Source organism: Trichomycterus rosablanca, chromosome 18 (genome assembly GCF_030014385.1).
Source record: "Trichomycterus rosablanca isolate fTriRos1 chromosome 18, fTriRos1.hap1, whole genome shotgun sequence".
Classification (NCBI taxonomy): Eukaryota; Metazoa; Chordata; class Actinopteri; order Siluriformes; family Trichomycteridae; genus Trichomycterus; species Trichomycterus rosablanca.
Window position 1 is genome coordinate 23162616 of NC_086005.1, and position 26785 is coordinate 23189400.

At 37.5% G+C, this 26785-nt stretch overlaps 1 protein-coding gene across 1 annotated transcript; it reads right to left on the reverse strand.

The window, feature by feature from the left end:
• Positions 1–4727: 4727 nt before the first annotated feature.
• LOC134332176 (ubiquitin carboxyl-terminal hydrolase 32-like) lies at positions 4728–25322 on the reverse strand. The gene is made up of 34 exons (XM_063013704.1): positions 25251–25322; positions 22367–22494; positions 21255–21360; positions 21029–21147; positions 20603–20762; positions 20198–20329; positions 19956–20063; positions 19352–19467; positions 19143–19205; positions 18968–19051; positions 18303–18364; positions 18105–18207; positions 17703–17886; positions 17450–17613; positions 17131–17271; positions 16488–16605; positions 15528–15682; positions 14659–14740; positions 14488–14562; positions 14262–14400; positions 13313–13418; positions 12932–13105; positions 11796–11970; positions 11516–11667; positions 11317–11434; positions 10869–11077; positions 10361–10545; positions 9977–10063; positions 8723–8843; positions 7788–7979; positions 7413–7656; positions 6900–7303; positions 5618–5710; positions 4728–5152 (listed from the first exon to the last, which is right to left on the reverse strand). The coding sequence occupies exons 1-34, from the start codon at positions 25306–25308 to the stop codon at positions 4979–4981; spliced, it is 4731 nt and encodes a 1576-aa protein (XP_062869774.1). The 5' UTR covers positions 25309–25322; the 3' UTR covers positions 4728–4978.
• Positions 25323–26785: the final 1463 nt, after the last annotated feature.

Genomic DNA, 26785 nt, shown 5'->3' on the forward strand with positions numbered 1-26785 from the left:
TTTTACCTCTTGCATTTAGTTTAAACCCAATTTATTTAGCATTTTTAAGTAAAACATCTTTTAATGTAAGATTTTAATTTAACTGGCCAAACACAATTTTAACTTTTAAATGTTCTTATTCCAAAAGCAGACACTAAAGATAAACAGACTTAATAGATAGAATAATTTACTTTGGCAATTAATTACCAATGTGCTTTCAAGTATTAATAATTTGTTTATTTGATTATGATATTTGGCTTAATCGCCAAGCCTTTTGTGACAGCTCCTTAGTTTGCACCATGGTTGCAACACACCTTGAACCCTTAAATCTCTGGGTGTTGTTTATATAACACATCACAACAGAAGCAAACCAAGACTCGTTATTAAGTTCCCAATGGTTTAATCATGTTGTAACCCACTTTAGATCACACAGACTAGCAGTAGGTGTTATAACAGTAATATTACATAGGGGTTAAATAATTGTGACAAAGCAGTATTAACAAAAATATTCTGCCACTGTGGAAAAGCATATCATTCATTTATTTATTTTTGTTTGTTTGTTTATTTGCAGTAACATTCAACTGATAGACTTTGTTTGCAGCAAAATCTAGCTCTGCAGAAAAGTTTAGAAGTCTTTATCAGGCCACAGTTAGTGTTTTGAGTCTGAAGGTATATTTTCCTAAAAAGTTACATTATGATTCATTCACAGATATACCAGTCTGTAAACCTTGTGAGGCAATATTTATACCATTCAAACTTGATCGCACCTGACTGTCTCTTCTGTAAATTATCTGCCCTACCGTTTCATGGGTGGGCTATTGTTGGTTAAAGGCATTTCCAGGCCACAATAACAGCACTTAAACAAAGCAGAAATGATTCAAGTGGTCTATGGAGATGACATGGCTGCATGCTTTATTTTGAGCATCCTTTAATACTGGGTATTGCTAAAACTACTATTTAAAGAGTGCTTACACAGATCAGTCCATGTACTTTCACTAGTGTGTTTGTATTGCTAAAATATAGCAAATAAAATGGATAAGCTTTTCCAATTTGACAAATTGCCACTTCTCATAAATTATGTAAAGCTACATGGCGTCTGTGTGTGAAGTTTTACTGACCCACAGGAAGCTGGAATGTTTTCGCGAGTTTTATATGTCTGGCTTTCCACAACCGGACTCCTGTCTTTAAAACGTAATTTAAAGAAAAGACACGTTATAGTAAAGTCAATTATTCACCCACATGAAATTATACACCATGAGAACGCATGCTCCCAATCAGGTCGTTTTAAAACCTTCTACTTAAGCATTTATCCACATAAACACTGCATTTCTTCAGTCTTAGTACACATTTTAATAGTTCACATTCCAGTACACATAGTTGAAAAAGCCTTTGTACAGATTTGTGTAAGAAGTCAGTGCAAATTATTTGGAATTTGTAACACAACTTATCTGTGATATGATGTACAAGAAATAATTTAACGTAAACAAATAAAAAGTTGCAGTTAATAAAAAAACAGTAGTAGATTTTTAATTGTAACAAACGATTGGTATGGTATTCAACGATTCAGGATAAAGATTAGATCTAGGGTAAAGAATAAATCCGGAATCATTAAAGTAAAGACATTGCTTGCAAATTAGCATTGGTAACCATGTGTAGATTAGCAGTTGGAAAGGATTTTTAGTCAGAAGACGTTTTATCATTTATAATTATTGGCTCCTATTGTTCTCCCATTCTAGCAGATATCAATGAATATTAAAACATATTAAAACACGACTGCCTTATTCTAATCAGAAAGAAAGTAACACACAGGTTTTACAGTCTTGGGCAAGTGTTTGTATAACCCTGGTCAGCATGTTTAAAAACTGATTGATTTTGAAAACCTTTGCGATATGCACTATTTCTATTGTTTGCTGAATATAACATCTACATCATATGCCAAAAAAAAAAAATACAGTATGTTCAAAAAGTATTTAAATCCTTTATGAACAATCATGTTGTGGATTTGATTTTGACTGGATAGAACTGGAATTTTTACCCATCAGTCTTAACTTACTCCTATAATGACAGTATGCAGACCTTTTGCGATGGCACTCCAGTTTGTAACCAGGTGCATAAGGTGTATAAGGTAATCGACAGAACGAAAACTGAGCCATAAGTCTAAAGAACTTTCTGTGGATCTTTGTGATCCAATTATGGCAATGCATCGATCCAGGCGATAATATAAAACAATATCTAATAAGGCTTTGAGCACTCTCAGGATTATTTTGAAATGGAAGGAGCTTGGCACAATCCTTAACCTTCCCAGAGATGTCCGACGCCAAATCAGACATCCAGACGAGAAAGAACTCGACAGTCATTCTAAAATAACCCCCAAAGTTCAGTGCCTAGATAGTTGAGCCTGTTGGACGAACATCAATGTCTGCAGCACTCCATAAATCTGGCCTTCATGACAGAGTGGCAAGAAAGACGTGTATAAGCATTTAAGATCAGAAATCCTTGAGACTTAAAACTTATTTTTGAAGCCCCTACTTAGGTTACTTTGATGTAAATTTGATGTACACATTAAAAGGTTGTTTTATTTTATTTCATTTGATTTTCATCTTTTACCATCGATTTGGCTTGGTCAGGGTCGTTGCAGGTCCGGTTTCCCCAGAATCAACCACTTCATCCTGGGATGTCAACCACTGGGAAACACTAACAGCAAGGCAAGGATACCCTGAACAGGGAGCCATGTTGAGTCTCAAATATTACTAACATTTTGTTAAACCTAATAAAAAGAGACCATAAGCAACACTTACGACCAACACAAGAAGTCACAGAAGAAACGGTGAGCTAGTGTTCCAATATTTAATACTATTTAGACAAGATTTTCAAAGCCAATTGCTCATTTGAAATGTGTTAAATAGTGGCACAACGAAACAAAGTCAAAACAATACTAATATTTGTGTACCTCACTGACTTTGGCCTGACCTCTCAGGGCACTGATAATATCAGCATTGACGTTAGAGCACAGAGGTCCAAACGCTTTACACTCAGAGCATTGACATGTGGAGAAGTGCCCGATCCTATCCTATACGTCTGCATTTTCTTTCTTTTGTAAGCTGCAGATAAACAAGGTGCTCAGTTCCCCCTGTGGCATGCTGACGATTTACAATTCCGGTGTCCTGAGCAAAAAATAAATGAGGACAGTACAGTGGCACAAACAAGACAAACAAAAGAAACTGGTTGGCACAGAGAAAACAGTTGAAGTCACAAAAAAGTCACAACGGTTCGCCAGATGGCATACAGATGCAATACGCCCTTTTGAATTTGAGATGTCAGCATTAATATAGAATGTAATGTGGTCCGATTTCCACAATGATAACAGACGAACACATTTGCCTAAACTAATAACACACACAAAAGTACTTTTCATTTATGAATCATTGACCATCCAGGCTAGAAAAAGTATGTGAACATTTTAGCTAAATATTTCTTTAAGTCAGGCATTCCAGTAATTATTGGACGATGATTGGAGGTGTGGGTTGTAGCTGTGTCCTGTTCTGTATATATCCAAAGTCTAAGTCTAAAATAATTCTCAGGGTGTGACAGAAAAGCCTTTCTAATGACCTGATTGTTTATTAATCCACAATAAAACATAGTACCTGCAGCACTGAATGGAACTGAATTAACATCTTAAAACCTTTTTTCAAATTCGTAAGGCATGGTGGAGGAAGCATAGTGGCTTGGGGCTGATTTGGCTTGGATAGCTCGCAATTATTTAAAGAACAATAAACTTTACGTTGTACAAGAAACCGAATAGGCTACCAAGTAAGGCTAGCACTGTCATTTAAATGTGACAGAGGCTAAACGGGTGCTTAGTTAGCACAGGGGAAAATATGTTAGCCTACTATTGCTGAGATCTGGTGTTAGAATCTCAGCAGTGCTAGCTGATTCCGGTTGGCCATCTATACAGACATTCTGTGCGGTTGTTAGTGCGCTTTTAGTGCTGGTCCCAAGCCAGGAAAAAAATAAGGAGGTTTGTGTCAGATGGGTACCCAGTGTGGGGAAAAACTGTGCCAAATTAGGTATGTGGACCAAATTGATTTGCTAAGGTGACCCCTAAATACGAGAGCAGCCAAAAAAAGATGTTTAAAAGGAGAACATGTGTTTTCACAAGTCCAAGTCTAGAACTTGGACCCCATCGAAATAAGAGTGTAAAATGAGCTGAAATGGTCTGTCTAAATTACCTCCTCACTGTTGTACAAGTCATATTAACACCTAAAGACTTTTGTAGGACGATCTGGCAATTTGTTCAGTAAAGATATAAAAAAAAAAACCACAATGTGTCCTCAGTTTAGGCAGCATGTGTTTGTCTACCATTACGACATGGATAAAGATCAGACAGTATCACATGACCTATTAATGCAAAGAAAGTCTACAGGATTCCCAAACGTCTTATGCAGCAACAAAATGTAAACAAGCATGGAACGACATTCAATGTGCAACATCGCAGAATGTAAAAATGACAGCAACTTAACGCCTAAAAGTGCATCCATCATTATTAAAGTAATACAATTCCTACACCCATCTACTCGTCTATTAAAAGAACAGGTAAACAGAACCAAAAACAACAATGACATAATAAAACTCCTATTGCCAGGACAGCACTGAAATTGAGATTCTTAAAAAAAAAGTACCAGAACAATCAATGCCACAATGTGTGTAAAAGGTTTTTTTCACAATAAATAGACTAGTACCAGCACATGTTCCTTGTCACATATGGTTCGTACAGTATGTGACCGGCACTTACTAATTTAATCTGTACATAAAAATCACAAAGAACACAAAGAAATCAAAAAACGAATGACGAAAACTGCCAGAAGTACAGCCGCTTCCGTAATTTGGCAGACACTAAAAGACTGAAATAACTCGACAGTACCACAGCTCAACTTAAAGTAAAGGAAACTCTTCTCAATCTGAGAGCGCGGATCGGGTGAGTGCTTGTTTTTTGTTGACGTTACTGAATGACACAGTACTTCTTGTAGTCTGTTTCAAAATCTTCATCCATGCTACTGGTGTCGGTCATCTTTTTCCCATCAGTCTTTGGCATGAACAGAGAGTAATCCACTCCCTGCTGCTCGTAAAAGAGGATGTACGCTGAATCGGTGTCGATCTCCTCGGGGTTCACCTCCTGTACCCGTCACAAGCACAAAACAAATATAAAAAGAGTTGTAAGTCTCAAAGGGCACCATAACATACACTTACTGACCAAAACAACCCTGTGAACATCCCTCCAATTATTAAGTTTAGCAGTCCAGCTACGTTCACTTCTGACAGGTTTGTTTGTTTGTTTGATTCTTAACGCTATGTCAGCTATTAGGCTAAATAAAAGGTTTCATCTTTAAAAAGTGGGGGTCGATATGTTTCTTCATAAGAATTCATGGAAACACTTTATATGGATTAGGGTGTTGTTTGAGTAACTGTAAGGGTGTAGAGTTTAAGTGATTTTTTTTTCATGTCTTATATGCTTCAAATTGCTACAAATCTCCTAGAAAAAAGACTCGAACCATGACACTCTAATTCGGACATGAACATAATTGCTTATGGTAGGCAACTCTGGATTCAGTCCCAGATTCCTGTGTGAGTAATTCCTTACCTTGCAGCTGCTGTCATTGTAACAGTACCATTTCTCATTGGGGTTTTTGGCATATGTGACATAATGGCCTCCTCCAAGAATCCCTGAGTGACACTGGGAACATACAAACAAAAATCACCTTAGAGAATGAAAGAATTTCTAGGTTGCAAAACGTGATTTACTCAAATTAAATGTGACAATCATACCACTACAAACCACTTGATCGAATTAATTTGGCAACAATTTCTACAGTCTAAATAAATAATAAAATTTTGAAGCAACTATAAATAAGTTCCATGAGCAGTAATGCCCACTTTATAGGGTAATTGCTAAATGTAGTGACTATAGAAACTAATCACAAAAATAATCTGGAATTCTTCATGGCAGGGCACAATTTATTTAGAAGACCACAAAACGAGGACCCCTGAGCAATGAAAACATGATAATATTTTATGCTGAGTTATCATTTGACCATTAATTTATTCGTTTTCACATTTTACCACCTCTTTATCCTGGTAAGGGTAGCATTCGATCTGGCTTCACCGGACTAACGGGGCACAAAGCAGTAACTCACCCCGAACAGGACACCTATCTATCACGGGCCTCAGCCACCCACCCCTCAGACATAGGCAATCTGTATGTAGACACCCGAGAGTCTGATATCACAGCTGGAAATTCGAACCCTGGATTCCAATGGTAATGGCCGTAATTATCAGATGGCACTGCGTGATTTACGGGATGAATCCACTGGACTTCTAAATCTCCAAATTGTAATATTAATAAATCTTTACAGATTTGATATTTAAACAAATAATCCAACATCCTACCACAACAACACAAAAAGCACCTGCTTGAGCGCATTCCAAGAACAATTAGCTGTTCAAGAGCGGAAGTCTAACAGGCACCAGTGGCCATGCCTGAGGGAGGGAGGTCAAAGGAGTTCATCGTTGCTGTTGCAAATGTGACCTCTGCAGGCTGATTCACAGGGCATGGCCTGACTCTCCATGTGTTATACGGCTTCCTGTGAGTGTCCAGCGCTGACAGGTGGAAAGAAGCTGCTGTGCTAAAAATAGTCCTCCACCAATTGAGTATTGCAACAGATGGGCAAGTCTGCTGACCGAATACAAGCACTGGCAAACACTTGTGCACTCATGGAATAAACTGCTAAGTAAACATGCTATTATAATGACATCTCATAGTCTAATTAGATTTTGATTGCAATTATTAATGCTAAAAGCATGTCAGCATTTTGATACAAGCTATACAACAAGACAATGTTAAATTCTTGGTCGGAGACACTTACTGATATTGCATACAGATCATAGATGGGCTCCAGACAGATCCTGTCTCTTTGGTCCTGGGAAGCCTCCAGGTCTATGCTGTCCTCGGTGTAACCGTTGCTCTCCAGTTCTGAGATGGAGGTAGCATTGTCACAGTCTCTGGCTGCTTCCTCTCCGAGTGCCGAGTCCAGGGCGGCGGCTTCGGGTTCGTTCTGGCTCTCAGGTTTAGTACTGCCGGGCTCCATCTCTACAGGACTTTCCCTGCCACTGTCCAGGCTCTCCTTGCTAAGAGACAGCTGTAGATGGGAGTCCAGCTGGAATGTCCGCTTCTGCCCCTGCTGCTTCCACACGTCGCCTTTAGGGCTGCTGCTGGGACTGCAGCCTCTGCTGATGGAGGACGACAGCAGCCTTCCAGAGCCAGGGGAGTCTGCAGAGCACACACACGCTCACCATTAAACACCCAGGGGTCAGAGGGCAGAGGTTTAAGAGTCACACCTCGCTATTGCAGTATAGATATAATGCAACTCATAACTGACCTTTTAAATTATTCACATTGAGTGTTGTGGGGGTTAAGGGTGTCTCTCCTGCTCCGGAGTTTGTCCCGAGTTCCTGTTCGGACAGTTCCTCTCCTGAACCAGCTCTCCATCCCTGCTGGCTGCGGTCTACCTCCCGCGGGGTTAAAAACGCACTAGGGTCAAAGTTGTCTCTGGGAAAGCGTACTATTTTCTGAGACTTAATCCAGCGACCATTGACAAACTGGAACCGTTTTAAATGTACAATCTACACAAGAAGAAAAAAATAAAGATTATTATAAAAAGAACAATGCAAAACTGAGATATTTTATACACATATCTAAAGAAATCTATTTTTAATTTATAGTAACTGCTGTAAAAGGAGTGAACTTTTGGTACCAATATTGGTGGGAGCCTCCAGATGTCCAGTTTCTTGGTGGCTAAGCGGTGGGTCTTGCACTTGGAGCAGTAGTACAGCTCATTTTCACCCAGTTCCTCCTCTGTGGTGAAGGCCCTCAGACAGCTGTCCAGACTGATTGGTTCAGCCTGAGCACGCCGACTCTGCTCCACGCTCGCATGCTCCTCCACCAGCTACAGGACACCAGGACATGAGATGATTTACTGAACCGCCTGTATGGTCCTACGTTACTTCTGCTTGTACATTTAAGCACTGTCAGCTTTTATTTTTAAACCTGGTGACCTGAAATTCTTATTTTTTATTCTATTTATTGGGTAGAACAAATGAACATTGACAGTTTCACATTTAACAACCCATAAGCCTCATTAATAACATACATCTGTGCAGAAAGAATGAAAATAATAATAATATTAGCATTAAGATTGACACAGGAACGAGTGACATACGTAAACATTTTACTAAGGAATGTCAAGGGAGTCAAGCTCAGGGTAAAATAATAAGAAAGACATTCCAGTTGTGATGGAAGGTTTTCACATTAAATTTAAATACAAGCCTTATCTTTTCCAACTAGAGAAAACAAATCACATTGCCCATACACTGGTCAAAAGAAGGGGGAGAGACATGTTTCTACTTAAGCAGTACACATCACCCAGCTCTCCGGGAGCAAAAGTCTACACAATGTCCCCTTATAATGTCAATTTTTTACCAGTGCAGTTGGGTCTATCTCCAACATGCTAGCTAAATCGCCTTAATTGTACAGTTACAAATTAAGGAGATTAAGAACAAGGGCATGCTTTCTTTAAGACATCAAGCAAATCAGTGAATCTCTTGCATATGCAATGAATACTAATCAAAGTTTACTTTAAATCAAGTAATCAATGTGTATCCATATTAAAATTTAAGAAACATGGCTTACCCTCTCTTGGGATGTTTGATAGCGGAGGTGCAATGCAGTAGGATCCCAGTCAACAGCTATGCAAACATTGCCTAATGCTGCCCTGTCATCATTACACTCTATGGTACAGCCTCTGCAGAACCTTTGAACAAGAGACACAACATCACTCTTTAATCTACCATGGTATAATACACTGTCATGCTAAGGTCAGTAACTTTATCCCCCAATCAAGTCTTTTCCAATTTCCCACCTTGACCTGTGTCTATATGAATTTATGCATTTATGCAATTGGTAAATAAATAAATATATGAATGAGCAAATGTACATGTGTTTTAATAGAGGGATGTGTGGATGGCAATTTAAACATGGGTGTGTTCGTAGTTTGTTATAAATGCAGTAGAAATGTATGATTATATTTTTAAGGCAATAAAGTCACAAAAGGTCACTACACATTCAACACTGACACACTGGGGGGTAAAATTAGTTCTCTTATATAATACATTATATAACATACTATATAAACTATTATATATATATATATATATATATATATATATATATATATATATATATATATATATATATATATATATATATATATATATATATATATATACAGTACAGGCCAAAAGTTTGGACACACCTTCTCATTCCTGTGGTTTTTCTTGATTTTTTTTAATTTTCTACATTGTAGATTAATACTAAAGACATCCAAACTATGAAGGAACACATATGGAATTATGTAGTAAACAAAAAAAGTGTTAAACAAACCAGAATATGTTTTATATTTTAGATTCTTCAAAGTAGCTATCTTTTGCTTTAATGACAGATTTGCACACTCTTTGAAATTTTCTCAACCAGCTTTATTAGGTTTCCACCTGGAATGGTTTTCAATGAATGTTTGTGCCTTGTCTAGAGTGAATTTTTGGAATTTGTTGCTTTTTTAATGTGTTTGAGACCATCAGTTGGGTTGTGCAGAGGTAGAGTTGGTAAAATATAAAACATATTCTGGTTTGTTTAACACTTTTTGGTTCACTACATAATTCTTCATAGTTTGGATGTCTTCAGTATTAATCTACAATGTAGAAAATAAAAATAATCAAGAAAAAACATTGACGCGAAGGTGTGTCCAAACTTTTGGCTGGTGTGTCCAAACTTTTGGCCTGTACTGTATATATATATATATATATATATATATATATATATATATATATATATATACGTATAGCGAGAGAGAGAGAGAGAGAGAATCTTATCAATTAAGTTCAGTCTTACTTGTACCACGGACACCAGGCACAAGAGTTTCCATCTCCCTGTACAACTCGTAAGGTGAAGGGATAGTGGTATCCCAGACTGTCATCACTAAAATGGATAAAAGCAGTGAAAAAAATCATACTGGTTACCGTTTGGACATCAATTTTTAAAAGCATGGATAATATCTGTATGTGAGAAGTGGGGATTGTATTTCTAACACAAGTTTAAAGGTTTCACACACACTAATCTAACACAAAAGTCCAAAAATGTCCAAATGTTATAACCGCTCACTAATAAACTATAAAATAACAAATTTTATTTCTTTTATACAATGTCTAGATTTCAAAGCATTTAAACTGCCATCATCGTCTTGTGTTATGTCTGACACATAACGTAGACACTGACCAGTCCTGTGCATGGTTGCTTGACTCTTGAGGGGGAAGGGGACTGGCCAGTCGTGACACCTGCGTCCACACAGTGTTGTATAAATCTCGGCCCCGTGTGTCTGCCGTGCAGGGAACAATTAGTGGCATGCCGAACAGACTGGGTCGGTTTTTCTGAGATGAGAGGAAGTACAATTCGGCACGCATCTGTAACACAATATAGAAAGAATAAATCAAGCAAATCGTCTTCAATTTCCGGTTAGAAAAACAGTTGTTTAAAATATTTGCATTCACATTTACAAAATATCTGATAACTGCAAGAAATCATATTTTGAGCATCCATATTTAAATTTAAAAATAGAAAACAAATGTGACTGTTACTTTACTTTCCAGTAGCGTGCTGGTAAATTTTAATTATTTTATTTAATGAATAGTAGAGAAGCACTAATACATACAGCTTAATACAGTTTAATCCATCCAATACCTCCAAATACAAGCAAATAAACAGAACTTTACCAACTGGTCTTTACCATTTTCCGGTGAATGGCGATAATGTAGCCCGTAAAAGGACCAGCAACGGGTGTCAGGATGTGGCCATTAAGGAGGCCATTGGCAGGACTGGCTTCTGTGCTACAGGGCACTATGGTATTTGGCATGCCCTTAGGAATTATGTCCAGCCTCAGGGATGTACCAGAAGAGACTGATGGGCTGGTTCCATTTGCTATAGTTGGGAGACCATCTATAAAGATATAAAAGGATCAATAATGAAATCAAAACAAAAATACTGAAATTATTATACTATAATGCATTATAAAATATACAGCTGTAAGAAAGAATTTGAATGACTATTAGTGTAATAGAAGGTTATTGGTCTAAAAGAATCAAATGGGGGGTTGTGAGTCAGAGGATTCACAATCAAGAATTGGTAAAGAGGGATAAAGCAAGGTTTAAAGGTCATTAAAGGTCATCAAGTCTCACCAGTGCCTGTCTCCTTTGGACAGAAGTCCGTTGACGGTGTGGTGGGCAGTGGGATTTCGAATGCGCACAAGAAACTATTTACAGCCCGTCGCACTTTCTGATTATCTAACGGAAAATTCTATAATGAAGAAACATTTGGTCAGTTAGAAAAATAATCAGCTCGGGATCCAGGAAATTCACAAGATTGCACAATCAGCACCTTTATACAAGACAAATGGATCTCCACCAGGAGGATCTGCTCTGGCTTCAGTTGGCACAATTCACTTAACAGACATTTCAGCCCTGAATATTTCTCATCCACGTTAAGTCTGAGCCCGTACCGCACCGGCGTGGAGCCATCGAGCTTTATAACTGTGAAGAGAGACCAAAACAATTCCAATTCAATGCAATGTAAAACAAAGCAGAAGATAGAAATAAAAACTGTAGATCGTTATGTATTAATAATACTCTATGCTACCATGGTGCTGTCACAAACGTACCTATGATCTCAAGATGCATGGAGTTGTCCATGGGCAGAGGAAGTGAAAGAAAATTAAATGGGTCGAAGCGAGCACTAACGTGTCCACAGGTTTTGCACTTGACCTGAGACCTGAGCTGACCATGGAACAGGTCCACCACGATAGAGCGGTTTCTTCTCAAATGATTCTCCCAGGCCTGACATGACACAAACATAAGCAGTTAGACTATTAAAGATTATTCCTAGTTTAGTTCATTTATACATTTAGTACATTTTAACACTCATTAGCAGGACAGTAGTCACTTACAATTACACAAACATTTATTTATTTCTATATTTGAGCACAAATATAGAAATAAATAAATAACAATACCAATAACATTAAGAACATGATTCAGTCACATTCAAGAGCCAAAAACAAAATAAATGAAACCATAAAGCAAAAAAATGTTTTTAGAACACCCCACTGTTTCAGTTTTTAATTAATATCTTGAGTTTAATGTCTCAATATACTTTTTAAATTAGATATTACACAAAACCATGGAATCACTTTACCAAACAAAAGTAAATAAAAGATTATGACTCATCAAAGTTGCTGTCTTTGGCACTTCTAACAGCCGAAAACGCTCAAGGCATTTTTCCAAGAACAGGAATTAAATTTTGTTCATAAAGTTCTTGCCTGGGGTGCTCGCGTGCAGCGGTAAAACATGCTGGCACACCAGAGCTGACATCTTGAACTCGTAAGCTTAATTCTTAGCTCTGCTAACGACAGGCTGGGCAATCTTTCAAACCACTTCCTATTAGTTTCTATTAGCTCCCCCAGCAAGTTTCCTACACCATCCTGTTAGGATGCTTTATTCCAGTTTCAAAGAATCCATGCACGTAAACATCTTTCAAAACCTGGATGAGAATTTTCATATTTGAGACGGAGCCTCGCACCGCCGCTAAATGTTCTAGGTTTACATTCAACCGTTAAGGTGGGCTGTGCTGTGTATTGTAGCTTTCATTCATTCTATCGTTACATTTCTGAGTGCAAGTTAAAATGTGGCAATTTAAATTAACAAATTTGTAAATTAAGTGAGTGTCCTAATTATATCGAACCACACATTATGTTTAGAAAGAGACAGAATACAAATATAATAGTCAGATAAAGCTAACCTCAGATGCAACTTCCCAGTCAGGTCTTCCATCACTGTCCTTTAACTCCACGTATGGCTTGTCATGAACGCGATTAAGATCCTCATGAAGGCCGTCCAAGAGGAAGGCCAGCAGTTCTTGAGAATCCTGCTGTTGAAAGCCATCAAAACGTGGAGCATACTTTGCTATAGTCCACTGAAAGGAGACATAAGGTCCAGGTTAAGGTGCAGCAGAAGTGATAATACAAATGTGTGCAGTTGAGCTGCAGTTTGCTTTAATAAGTCAATCCTGCATAAGTACTCAGATATTTGGGTCAACTGTGAGAACACTTGTTGTATATTGTTTGGTATAAAATCTTACACGTTTTAGACTGGTTATATAAAGGTTTGTTTAAAGGTGTACCCTTAATTTCAGTGGAGCAATACTTTTCTGAGCACCACTCCACAGTTCTTGAATAAGATCACCGTAACATTTAGCCATGTGTCCCTTCATTCCAATAGGATTAGTCCTGCAAGAAAGGTTAAAATATTCTACACATTACCAACCAACTGTGCAACTTTAGACAGAATATACAACAAAATTCAGTTACATTGAAATTTTGTTCGTAATATACAAAAAGAATCAAACATGTTTTAATATATACATATACATCATGGAGCCAAAACATTAGGACCACCCCCAAAAATGTCTATGTCACATTCAGGGATGCAGCGAATGTGATCAAGCATGGAGACCTGAGTGACTCTGATAAAAGCTGAATCGTTATGGTCAAACAACTAGGTTGAAGTATCTCCAAAAAAGCAAGGTTGCTCAGGGTGACTACTGACAGTGGTCTAAGGAAGGACAAGCCATGAACCACCAACAGTTTCCTGGGCAGCCAAGCCATTAATGCCAGGGAAAATGAAAGCTATGGTACCTGGTACATACCAACAGTTTTAACACTGGTGATGGGGTGAATGTGTCAACACACAGTGCATGAAAGTCTACGATGTACAGGGCTGCACAGCTGCAGACCAGTCAGTGTTCATGCTCACTCATGTCCACCACCAAAAGAACCCACAATGGGCATGTAGGCTTCGAAACCGGAATGGTGGAGCAATGGAAGAACATATCCCGTCCTCTCCAAGATCATGTGGACGGACGGGCACATGTGCAATAAGAAATTGAAGGACCTGCTGGTAACGTTTTGGTATCAGATACCACAGGACTCCTACAGATGTCTTATGGAGTCCACGTCTTGCTGGTGGTCCTAACATTTTGGCTCATTGGTGTAGACAAATATTAAAAGAAATAGATATCCTTAAGGTTTAAGTTTTAATTAAATGCAAAGAAGCTACACACATAAACACACCTGTTAAGTTCGTAAAGGTGGAATCCAGTGGTAAAGTAGTCAGTTAGTGGTTTAGTGTTGCTCACACACTGGATGCTAGAGTTCATGAAGCATGTGTTGCCAAGGTTACTCAGTCCTGTGGCTCCTTTCTCAGTTGGTACTGCACAGGGACAAAAGAACTCAGTCAGAATGTAAACAACCATGTACACCTGTAGAAATGACAGTTTTTCATTTATTGGTAGTGCACCTTTATATCTATTCATTCTGTTGTTGCTGGCCAAGAATGACATCTCTTCAGGCCAGCTCATGTCTTTGTTACGCACTGAAAACAAACAGAAATACAAGTCAGATGAACAAATGTTCTTTATTAGAAAAGAATTTTAAATAATGTTCAGTTATACCAGATAAATAAGAGCACCTTCAATCACCATGTACTGCTCATCAGGGATCTTCAGAGCTTCCAATGAATGGTCCTCATCATCAAGGAGGGTCAGATAATTCTGTTGGTAAACACATTACTCTAATTTTACCTCTATGAGACATTTCACAGGGCTACAATAATACTCAGCTTTTACAATTTAATTACTATCATTTTGCACTATTTATTATTGTTTATAGGAGCTCAGGTGGTGCAGTGGTACTTAACTACTTAGCCTCTACGATAAGATCTGAGGGGGTTAGAGGGGATGGGGAAGCCTAAACCACCTAGCCATTTAGAAATGAGTGTCAGTACACTCTCAGTGCCGGTCCCAAGCCCAAATAAAAATAAGGAGGGCTGCATCTGGAAGGGCTTTAAACATAAAAACTATACAAAATTAGTTATGCGGACCAGAAGGATCTGCTGTGGCAACCCCTACATTTGCAATTATTCCCTATACAGTTAATTGTAAACTAAATAATGCCATAAAGTATTATTAAAAAAAACAGTGTGGTCTAACTACAAATAAAAACATTATATTTTTGTATTGCAAGTTTTTTTCCCTGAAAGTTTTAATGTAAAAGCTAGATCAAGGCTAATTTATGCCTTTTAAGACGTAATTTCAGCAGGAGCATCGGTAGCTCAGTGCTTAAGGTACTGGACTAGTAATCATAAGGTTGCCACTGTTGGGCCCCTGAGCGAGACGAGACCCATAACCCTCAGTTGCTTGAATTGTATTCAGTTATAACTGTAAGTAGCTTTGGATAAAGGTGTAGGGTTAGGGTTACGCCTAAAAGGCGTAAATGTAATGCAAGTTGAATATATATTACAATATCAGTTTATGTGTTTGTTTATGAACGTTTCTTTACCTCATTCATGTACAGCCACAGCCTCATGTCCTCATCTTTTATTCGTAGCCTCTGGGACAAGTAGTCATGAATGTCTTTTATAGTGCCAACTCGGCTAAAGCAGCCTGTATAGGCCAGCACTCGCTTCAGAGGAGCATTAGGGGATGGCATGTTACCTACAATGCATAAAAGACAGATGGTTGAGGATCAGCAAAATGTTAAAATTAAAAAAAAAATTAAAAAAAAATGCTGTTAAAGCAGAAAATATTACAAATATGGATGCAAATTTTGCAAATTCTTTTTAACTGATAAGCAATTGTTATTAGTCACTGATTAACTGATAACCAACAAGCTTATAATGTCCAATTACAATAAAAACTCACAGCTCAACAAGTCTTTACATTTTATTTAATAAAAAAAAGCATAACGCTTAGACCATGGCAATAGTGTGAAAGAGTGAAATGAACACAAATACTGTGAGCAGAACCAAGTAAGTATTTTGAATTTAGATTTTAAATAGTAGCCAGTAGCAACAGTTCATTCCTAGAATTAACTAAACATGCTAATAATATTAGTAATATTAGTAATAATAAAATGACATTTCTACCCTGGTTATCAATTAATCATTTATTCTTTAATATCCCTAGACACAATATTATTTTTAAAGCATACTATCATTTTAAAGTACACGTGAATGTGAATTTTATTTCGTTTGTAGTTCACTAAGGAGAGCTGAAAGACAAGAACTGTAGTATCTCTAATCACACACACGAGTCACACCACATGACCGTGCCCAGAGTCTGTTGGTTTAAATTAAGGGCTTGTGACATTTACGTGTAACCACATGCACTCATTAAGCTTGTATAAAAAGGGAACATGCTTCAGGTTCTGTTTACCATCAGTTTAATAGAACGGCATGATATGAATGAAGAAATGAAAATAAGCCTATTGTGCTTCACAGGTTTTAAGCTTCAGTCTTACCGATGTTCATCCAGCCGTTGGACTGAGGTGTGCGGGCAGGAGGCTGCTGCCTCAGGAAGAGCAGATGTCTGGGGAAAAGTTCTAACTCAGGTTTCATAATTTCCCTGGACCTGATTACCTACAAATCAGGAGTAAACCATCACCATAATGAATTTCCCAATTTAACAATCAAAAACAAACACTGCTATAAAAAATTACAATCAATTAATCAGTGATTACATTAAGAGATACATTTGTAATTAAATATAGTAGTATGCAAATGCTTAGACACCCCTAATCAAATTTCATGTTTTTTCAGTGAAATCACTTTCCCTTATACAAAAAACACACATTTTATTACATCAATAATGTTTATTTTTAATATTTTCGTTTATTGTTTTATAAATTTTTATATATTTTGTAATTTTTGTTACACATTTATACACTGTACATTAAACTTTGTTAACTGTAAGACAACTTAAATTATTTTTACGCTTAAAGTCAACAACATGCATTTTAATCAGGAGTGTCCAAACTTTTGCATAGAACTATGAGACATTCAATGCAAATTATATTAAACATTTACAATTATTTTTTTGGTGAAATAGTTTATCGATGAATAAATAAAACCATTTCAACACAAAAGCGGCTACTTGGTACATACCGGGCGTGGTAGGCTGAGGTTTGCTCCATACCAGTGAAACAGCGCTCTCCAGACTGGCTCAGGTACAACCTCAAAGTCCCGGCCCAGATATAGGCTCGGGGAGCGCCTCAGCAGCGACCCTTCCATTGTTAACGTAGGAGCCTAAAAGGGAGAACATTCATTAAGGTACATTTGTACATTTGATTGTGTGGTAGGCTGGACTAAACACAGAAGTTTGTGTGGAAGTAAACATGCATACATACAGAAAATGTCATCTGTGTAGCCACAGTGATACCTCAAATCAAAACAAGCTGTCAAAAGAGTCCTACTCAGCGTTTACCTTGAGAGGGTCAGAGGTAACCAGTGGCTGGTTGTCTATGGCACCTGGCCTGAGAGCGGCCACGTTCCCATCAGCACCAGGAAAACTCTGGCTGTCTGTCTCAGAGGAATCGGTTTGTCGGGAGAAGCAGATATCTGTGGCAGTCGAGCTCGAGTGGAGGAGACCTACATGAGAATTAAAGCATTTCTGTAAATATAAAAGATAAATGTCTGCTGAAGCCGGACGTGGGATGAGATGGTGCATTAATACTAACTTCCACTTATGGTTTCTGATGCCTCAGAAGCACTTGAGATGTTGTCTGAGAATTTCTCCTCAGGAGAAGAGTGTGAGCTGGCCATGCCCTCACCCTGACCAACCGGTCCGACACCAGATGGTGATGTAGGAGTTCTGCTTCCAGAAAATACCGCTGGTTGATCCACCACTATCACCTTGTTGCCCTATAAACAAAATAACAGCAGCAGCTGCCATGTGTCCTAGTTCTATACACTCAATAGAAATGAAAACTTTGATAAGCGCAACACATGCATAGTTAAATGCGGGTATAATCAGTTTGTGTGTCAATGAACAGATGTTTTGTTCACTTCTTTAGTTAAGAATCCAAATGCAATAGAGAGGCTGTAGTGAGCTACAATCCCCAATGTTGCTTTAAGCTTACATATTTTACGTAGTCCTTCCACTGCTGCCACCACTGGTTGGAGATGAGGAACCAGTAATCTCCAGGTTGGAGGCCATGCCGGCTCTCTCTCTCTAACCAGCCCCTGCACACAGAGCACAACGTCTTTAATCATCACTGAGCACACTGAGGACTGCATGCACAATAGAAGTGAATAGAGAGGAAAGAACTGATACGAACCTTATGATCTGTCCTTCCTCTTCAGGAGTGGCAGGCCGGAGTCCAAGCACAATGTGACATACCTAATAGGAGTCATAAGGTAGACAACATTCACAAGACAAACAAACAAACAAAAAATAAAAACTTCTCATATACTGTGAGGCAGAAAACATCAAGTGTCTGTCTTGAGATTTTCTGGCTTTTTCCCTTGAAAATGGCTAGTTTAATGGAAGTTTAAAAATATCAAAACTCTGGCATTATACATGTTCCAATTAAAAAAAAGAAGCCAATTAAAAAAAAAGAAGCCAATTAAAAAAAAGAAGCCAGCCCAAGCGCTTCTGTTGTAAGGTAGTAAATACAAAAACAACTGTATATTATACAAAGATTATATATGAAAAAAGCATGCGTAACCATGACAGCATAGCAAAAGTTCAAGAATTGGTGCTTAGCCGTAAGGACAAACCTCAGACCCATCGATCACATGTCAGATTTTTAGGGAAACTGGACTGGCCAATCATCAGTATGAATAATTCATAGTGATTTGGTGCTGAAACAGTGAAAGAATTGTAAAAAATGATCAACATTTGCCAAAGTTATGGCAAATACACAGGATTCCCTTTTTAACTCACAGTGTAAATACATTTCTGCACTATACATAGACAATTCAATATAACTGTTGACCATACCTGAAATAAGAGGTTGAGGAATTCTGCTGCAAGAGCACTCTGAACACTCCAGATTTGATAGTCTTCTAGTGACAAATGGCCTCTCTATATAGATTAAAGCATAAAGAAACTGTGATCTTACTTGTTTGTTCACACATTTCTAAAATATACAACTAATCAGAAAGAAGACAAATACCTTAGTAGTGTCATGTACTTTAAGAATGTCTTCAACAATATCAGGCACAGTTGACTCCAGTTCCTGCAAAAAGAGTTTTTCTTTTAAATATATTAGAAAACTGTAAAGGCAAAAAAGGAAACATTACATCAAAAAACTGGAATTGAAAGCATGCTACATGACATTAGAATGTTTTACAGTGATTTTAAGGCTTCTTCAGTACCACTTACAGGAATGGAGTCGGTACGATTGTCCCTCCAAACCTCAAGTAGTGCACCAACCATCTCATGGATTTCATCCCGACAAAGAACTCCATCACGGTCAACATCAAACACTTTAAAGCAAACTGGTGCAGAACAAAAGTCAAAATAAGCAATGTCCCATATATACACATAATTATAGCGCAAGCTAAACTATGCAGCAGGGTAAGTTTTGGTTTGTAGTTATCTAGAATACATCATACGTGCAGAAAATTCCAACATTTGGTTCTTCTGTACTGGTCTGAATCATGGTGTGAGTAACCAATGCATCAAAGAGCTAAACAGACTAGAACTTAATTAAAGAAAACCCTTGCAGGTGCAAAGTGATGTTGGTGGATGCACGCTTGTCTCGTGATAACAACCACGGCTTTCCTTAATCAGGGGTGGGGGCGGAGGCAACAACAGGAGACTGACAGGTTCCAATTGGACATGATTGGATTGGGTGCAAAAGTGAAAAACTGAATTAATAGAAGATAAATAAAAATGATTTCATTAGTTTCCTGCTATTGTTATTATGCTGACTAAAAGACAGCCAAATAAGCAACAAGCAAAAAGCAGAAATGTTCACACTTACATTTCTGTCTCTCAGCCAGAGGCCCTCGACAGCATGCGGACAACCCACAGGAAATCTCTTTGAAATCAATGTGATTGTCTCTGTTTTCATCAAAAGCTTGGAACAAACCTGATAAAGAGATTGTAAATGCAAAATTAGTTTTTAAACCAGTAAACCCAAATGCCATTTACACCATTAAACTGGTTAATTCCCCAGCACACACTGCTAAGGATGAAAGTGAACAAACTTAATGAGCACATTACCTTCACTTATAGATGGATGAATAGGAGGGGACACCAGCGGGACGAATGTCTCCAAGTCAAATCGTCCAGTTCTTGACTGAGCTTTTAGTAACCAGTACCGCTTCTCCAGATCAATGATGTCTGATTCTTCCACTGTTTAAGATATAACATTACAATCATGTATATGTTTATACATTATGTATATAAAAAATGTATGTAAAAAAAAAAATCACACCAAGATAAATCCATTCAGATTTTGTTCCACCTTTAATGTGACCTATAATCTGCACAATTGAACAAACTGAAACCTGCATTTTAACAGGGGTGTGTAGACTTTTTTATATGTACAGTTAATGGCTTGGCTGGAGATGCTGTATAGAGTATAAACATGGTATTACATTTATCTTCACAGTTTGATGCACTCACAGTGTGTGACTCCAGCGAGGGTCTGGTAGAATGTAGGTGTGTCGCTGTCATCAGTCAGGGTCACACACACCCCACTGGAGAGAAGCCAGCGGGAGAAGGTAAAAGCATCCTTGTTTTGAAGAAGCCAGCTCTTAAACTTCTCATAATTCACCTTCTCTGCCTGGATGCAACAAGAACAAAGAACTAATCATCAAGAAGCATTTCCTACATTACTATAAAAATTACAGTGGGGAGTCCGTTTCTAGGCTCATTCAAATAAACAAATATATATTTATGTAGAGGTTTATTTAAGAGCAAACATTCTAAAACCGAACTGTATAATGTATCTAATCAAATTCAAATAACACATGCTTAAACACATCAGGAAAGTCTAAGTTATAGATAATGCATTAAAAATTTGCTTCTCAACTTGAGAAAGCTGCTGACCTCAGTAAAGCATTTCCTAAGTGAAGGGTGAACTTTTCCATCCACAGCCTGCAGCATGGTCTCAATGTCCTCACGTGTAGCATAGCTGCCTGATTCACTTGCAAAAAGACTGAAAATATCTGCAAGAAAAAAATGACTGCACTTTATCCTTTCATATATTTACATTTATAAGATTTATAAATACTAATGTATATTACAGAAAGAAGCAGGCAAAGGGCTAATTTACATCTGGCTTTTTCTTCATCTCGTCCTCTTGTGAGAAGCACCAAGCCCACTATAAGGTTGTTAAAATGTAGGCCTTTTGGGGTGCCACCAAATGAACTGTATATCACCTACAGCAAAAAAGAAGAAAAAAAGTTAACCTTCAAATGATCCTATGTAATTTTTAAAAGTTGAATCATATAGCTAAATAGCTGCAAGTGAGTATTCCTGACATCAAGTTTGCTGCTGGTCACTTGACTTTATGAGCAGGGTTGCCAGATTTTACCAGTTCATTGTAAGCGTTGGCAAAACACAACGGTTTAAACTTCCCATAAGTGTAGTGTCCAAATTTAAGCTGCTGGACTTTTGTTTTAATAACCAGCCGAGTCTTTCACTGGTACCGTTCAGTTACTGCACAATTATTTGTAGCTTTACAGAATGACAAATTAACATCAGCATAGTTTTGTTACTTCAGTATTAATCTGGTAATTTAACACTGTGTTACTGTTGACCTAGCTACTGGCTACACTGTTTTGATTTGACCCGATGCCAAATAAACATGCACATTTCCATACCTGTGTTAGGTTTCACTCACATTCCCCACATGCTGACCTCCATGTTTTTATAACCAAATTCTATTCAGCTGACATTGTTAGAAATTGTTAATACCATTGTTAAGATTTACAAGATATTTTGTGAATAAGATACATAAAAGCAAACAAAAACAGAAGCCAAACACTTCTATGGTGAAATAATATTAATTTTTACTATATTATATCAATTCATATCAATATTAGACAACAGCATTTTTGTTGTACAGTACAGCCAAATTTCTTTACTTAAAACTACTGGTAGCATTTATAAGATATGTTTTCGACTCCTTATTAACCTTGCCCGGACCGGAATGACATTGCAATCTTTTGGCTAGCACAGCTGGCATGTGGGGGGAACTCCCTATACATTTTTCCATAGGTTATTGCTGCTGGCCCATAGCGCTGACATCAACAGAAGAGTGTCCTACCTGTAGCTATTTATAGACTGCCTTACGGTGCTTTATTAGGATTTTGCCACAAATTGGTCATATATAATCAATCAAACACAAGAAGCACTGCAGTCTGTTATTTAAACCGGACTTACCTCTGAGATATTGAGCGGGACCATGTCCCCCAACACTTCCTTGTAGAAACATTGCTGACTCATATAGTACGACAGACCACAAGTCCTCCTGAAAGCATCCCTCAATCTTTTAAGCTCAACATCAGTTACTAAAAGACAAAATTGAAGCTTTTAGACAGAAGCATGTGCAAAAAATAACAAGGACAGAGATACAACATTAACACTGTGAATACTGCGTAACTCAGCTTTAATAAAATCCCTGTACGCATATCTTAAATCTTTGCAGCATCGATTCCACAAGGTGTTGGTAACATTTGTTTAAAAGATTTGGCCATGTTGTCAAGACTACATTATGAAAATGATGCAAAATATTTAGCTGTCCATTCCTGTGCCCATTGGTGCGAAATCAGACCCACTGCAACCCTGACCAGAATGAAGTAGTTAGTTAAAAACAAATGGATAAACCAGTTAATAATGATTTCAGTAAATGTTTTTCAAAAAAGTTTTTATCAATTTATTTTGCTAAACAATGAGGAAAAACCCTAGGAATTCTAAAACCCTGGAATGTACTGGATTGTAATTTCCATATTGTATCTGTGTTAACACAAAACAAAACCTGCTGCCCTTTATGTTTTGCATAACTTTCCAACCAAAGTGAGCAGAAAGTCAAGACCATTACTGTAAGAATGTCATCGGAAACAGAACAAAAAGTACTGGTGCATCTATGGAGCGCTTAAAGAAAGTAAATACAATTTAATGTTATAGAGCATGGACTGTGTTACATAGTTATACAGTACTTATTTGTAATGTTTAGACAATCAACCAAAGGTTACTCATCATAATTAATCAGTTTGCTAAATGGCTGCAATATTAGTGAGTTTAAGGTTATCTGACTGCAAAAACTATTGGATTTATTTCCTATTCAGCACTAAACCATGGGCTCTAAATGATTTTTTTCTTTATAGATGTCCTATTCCTATACTGAGAACTGGTATCATGGCCAAGGATGAGCCTAAAATGCTGGCTCTGTATTGGTTTGTAATATAAGTAAAACAGTGACATACTTCATTCAGTAAATGGGTTTGATGTTGACTGACACAACACAGAGCATCCATATGAACATAAAACTAAAACTACTTTAAAGGATTTTAAAAAAGCATATCATTATTCCTTTACAGTTTTTTTACATAACTTCCTTGCAGACACGATGTCGGTACTGGATTAGTATCGGCAGTGGCTGACATACAGAACTTTAGCAGGAAAATGGCTAGTGTTAGGTAAAAATGAGATAGGGACATCCCTATTTTTAATCGTGTTTTTTACTATTATTTTAAATATTAATGCCCAATGAAAGTAAGTAATTAAGGGACTTAATCATCAACAGTGGTTTACTGGTACCAGACTATTGTTTAGAAGATTGAGGGGTCAAGCACCAACACCACCAAAACACTGCCAGTGTTGGGCCTTTGAGTAAGGTTCGAACCGCACCCCTTCTAAGAGGAATGCAAATTATTCATCCTTATTGATTCTCAACGTTTGGCAGGCCTTTCGTAGGCCTAACCCTAGGTCTAAATCTAATTCATAGGATTTTGCTCAACAGCAATAGGGACCAAAACATAAATACGTATTTTTAAAATATATATATAGAGACAGGAGAAAGGGCCAACATGGACACTGGGCAAGGGCAGTGAAGCTGCAGTGTATTGTATGGTATTGCTGCAACTTAAATCAGCTAATACATTAGAAAGATTCTGATTTCATTCTTGAATAACCTCTCTGCAAGGTTTGTATGCATGCGGTTGTGATTTTAAAAGAAAAATGGAGATGGTCAAGGTGATGGATCAGATATGCATCTTTATTATTAGATAGCGGTTGCTTTAGCAAACATATTTATTTTAAGTGTCCACTGCAGGGTATTGCACACTTAACCACACCTATGGTCAACCCCAGCTACCTGCAATGTTCGGGCACACAAAAGAAAACCATAATACTGGGAGAAACCCCCACACAGGCACTGAGATTACCATGCTTTAACTTACACTAACAGTAAAAAGAGGCAGAGGCAAGGATCGAACCCAGGTCCATAGGTACCTTGAGCTGTGGAGCACAGACATGACCTGCAGTGCCACTATGCAGCCCCAAAATACTAATAAATGTGAAATTATACAAATGTTTTCTTTAGATTTAAAACAAAGTACACATATGATTTCTACTTTCCCTACTAGATTTGCATAAAAAGGTGACTCAGCCTTATTTGTTTTTAAATCGTGGTTTCTGGTTATACTATGACATTCACGGTGGTGTTTCAGAAGCCTGTCTGTCGTGCATTTTGGACAAGAAATAAGCTCATGTGTCAAATGATGTGCTTGTGCAAGAAATGTGTTTGAATTGCGCAACAAGCCACATAAAGCCCTCAGTGTAAACAAGCTAACGTTTGACAGGCCGAAGTGTGCAGTGCAATGACAGACAGGCACCGAACCGTTTTATACCAATGTGTGTATTTTTGCTGCACCAGTGATATAAGGCATTTCGGTTGATGTTAATCTTAGTACTATAGCTGAAGTGCATGTTTGCAATTCTTACATCCCAGCTAGCTAGCTAGTAGCTTGCTAAATGACAGCTGGCTACATAAAGATGTAAACATATAAACATGTACATCTGTATATTTAACGTCGCTGCAAATAGACATTACTTTAATAAAGCACAGAAACACAATAAACCTAAATAAGCTCAATGTCAACAGCTGCATCCGTTTGTCAACCATATCCCAAATCAAATCTGACAGCTAGCTTAGCTGCTCGCCGCTACCACAGAGCAAACAGAAAATAGCTAGCTTTGTTAGCTAAACCAGCTAGCTGCATAACACCAGACTAGCATTTGTATAATAATGACTGCAAATGCTCACCTCTCTTAATGGCCTCGTCGTACGACAGGAACCCAATTCTTGACTCTTTTGCCCCCATTTTTATTCATTTCATATCATAACGAAACATAGAGCATGACTAGTTAGCAGGCTTTTGCCCCTGCATATCATAATAAGCGACTTGTTCTTTGCTGGTGACGCTTTTGCTCAGGCTGAATACCAAATAGCGCCTTATTCCCTACTTAGGTGCACTACATGTCCAATTAAAAATGCTAGCTTATACGCACTACATAGGCAAAATGTATGACAAAATCTTAGTTATCAGGCGTTATGCTCGTTCAAAAGCAGAGCGAATGAATCTTTAGACTGAATCGTTTAAATAAATCATTACAGATTTATAACAGAATAAACAAATTATTAGATTAATAACATAACTAATGAAAATTGTTAAATAACAACCCTGTTTCAGAAATGAATCTGAATTAGATACTAATAGGAGATTGCATGATTAAAACTTAATACATTACACGTTTACTTCAGCAGGGATTTACAGTGACACATCAACAGACACAAACTGTGTGGCAGCAATATTAGTACCAATATTAGAATTATTGACTTTTAACTTTATCCTACATGATGTTACCTCTTCTGACTAATCACCAGTGTTATTAATAAGCTCATGTATTACCTGACACATTGGCATTCTGTTGTGTTGACAGTAAAGCTTCCAAAAAGGGATTGTATATCCAATTTGCATTGAATGTTTATGGTGTGCTTGCATTACAGCTAAGTGTAACAACATCTTTTGGATCATAGGGCTTCAAAATATAGTTTTAATTTACCGTTGATTATATGTATTTACAATAAATATGTAGGTTTGCTACATCTGCCCCCATTCATTGCTGATGCTTAATCGTTAACCAACAACTGACAAAGATGCCATTGTTTGATTTATGCTGTTGGTATAAGGGGTTTTGGTCTGTTGGTCCTGGATTCTGTAAAGCTGATATAAATGAATCTGACTTGACTTGATACACATAACTTATTCTGTACAATACCTGAACAGCTGGACATTATCGAATTATTCTAATTCTAAGCTGAAACGTTATATGCCGGAATAATACTTGAAACATTGCATTTGCATATCAGAATATGTTTTTTCTATCTCGCCCATCATTTACTCAGTACCATGTACTGACCAACACTTGTCTGTAGTTAACACGTCTTCCTTAATTACTCTTTAGATTATGAATGTCTTTTTGTATTTATTTTAGGCCTTTTTTGTATTCATTGTACTGTTGTCTATCTGCACTGTGTACTGTACTGTCTTGCACTTTTGCACTTTTTCTATGTTGCACCCTGGTCCTGGAGGAACATTTCGTTTTAATATGTATTCGTATATAGCTGAAATGACAATAAAGCCTCTCTTGATATATATATATATATATATATATATATATATATATATATATATATATATATACTGTATATACAGTGTATCACAAAAGTGAGTACACCCCTCACATTTCTGCAGATATTTAAGTATATCTTTTCATGGGACAACACTGACAAAATGA

Excerpts from the sequence above, each read along its gene's own strand:
- LOC134332176 (XM_063013704.1), bottom strand. The coding sequence starts at position 25,308 with ATGGGGGCAAAAGAGTCAAGAATTGGGTTCCTGTCGTACGACGAGGCC. Across the intron at positions 17,272-17,449 it reads TTACCTCTGACCCTCTCAAG|GCTCCTACGTTAACAATGGA; the intron begins GTAAACGCTGAG and ends TCTCCCTTTTAG. Across the intron at positions 14,563-14,658 it reads GCAGTACATGGTGATTGAAG|TGCGTAACAAAGACATGAGC; the intron begins GTGCTCTTATTT and ends GTTTGTTTTCAG.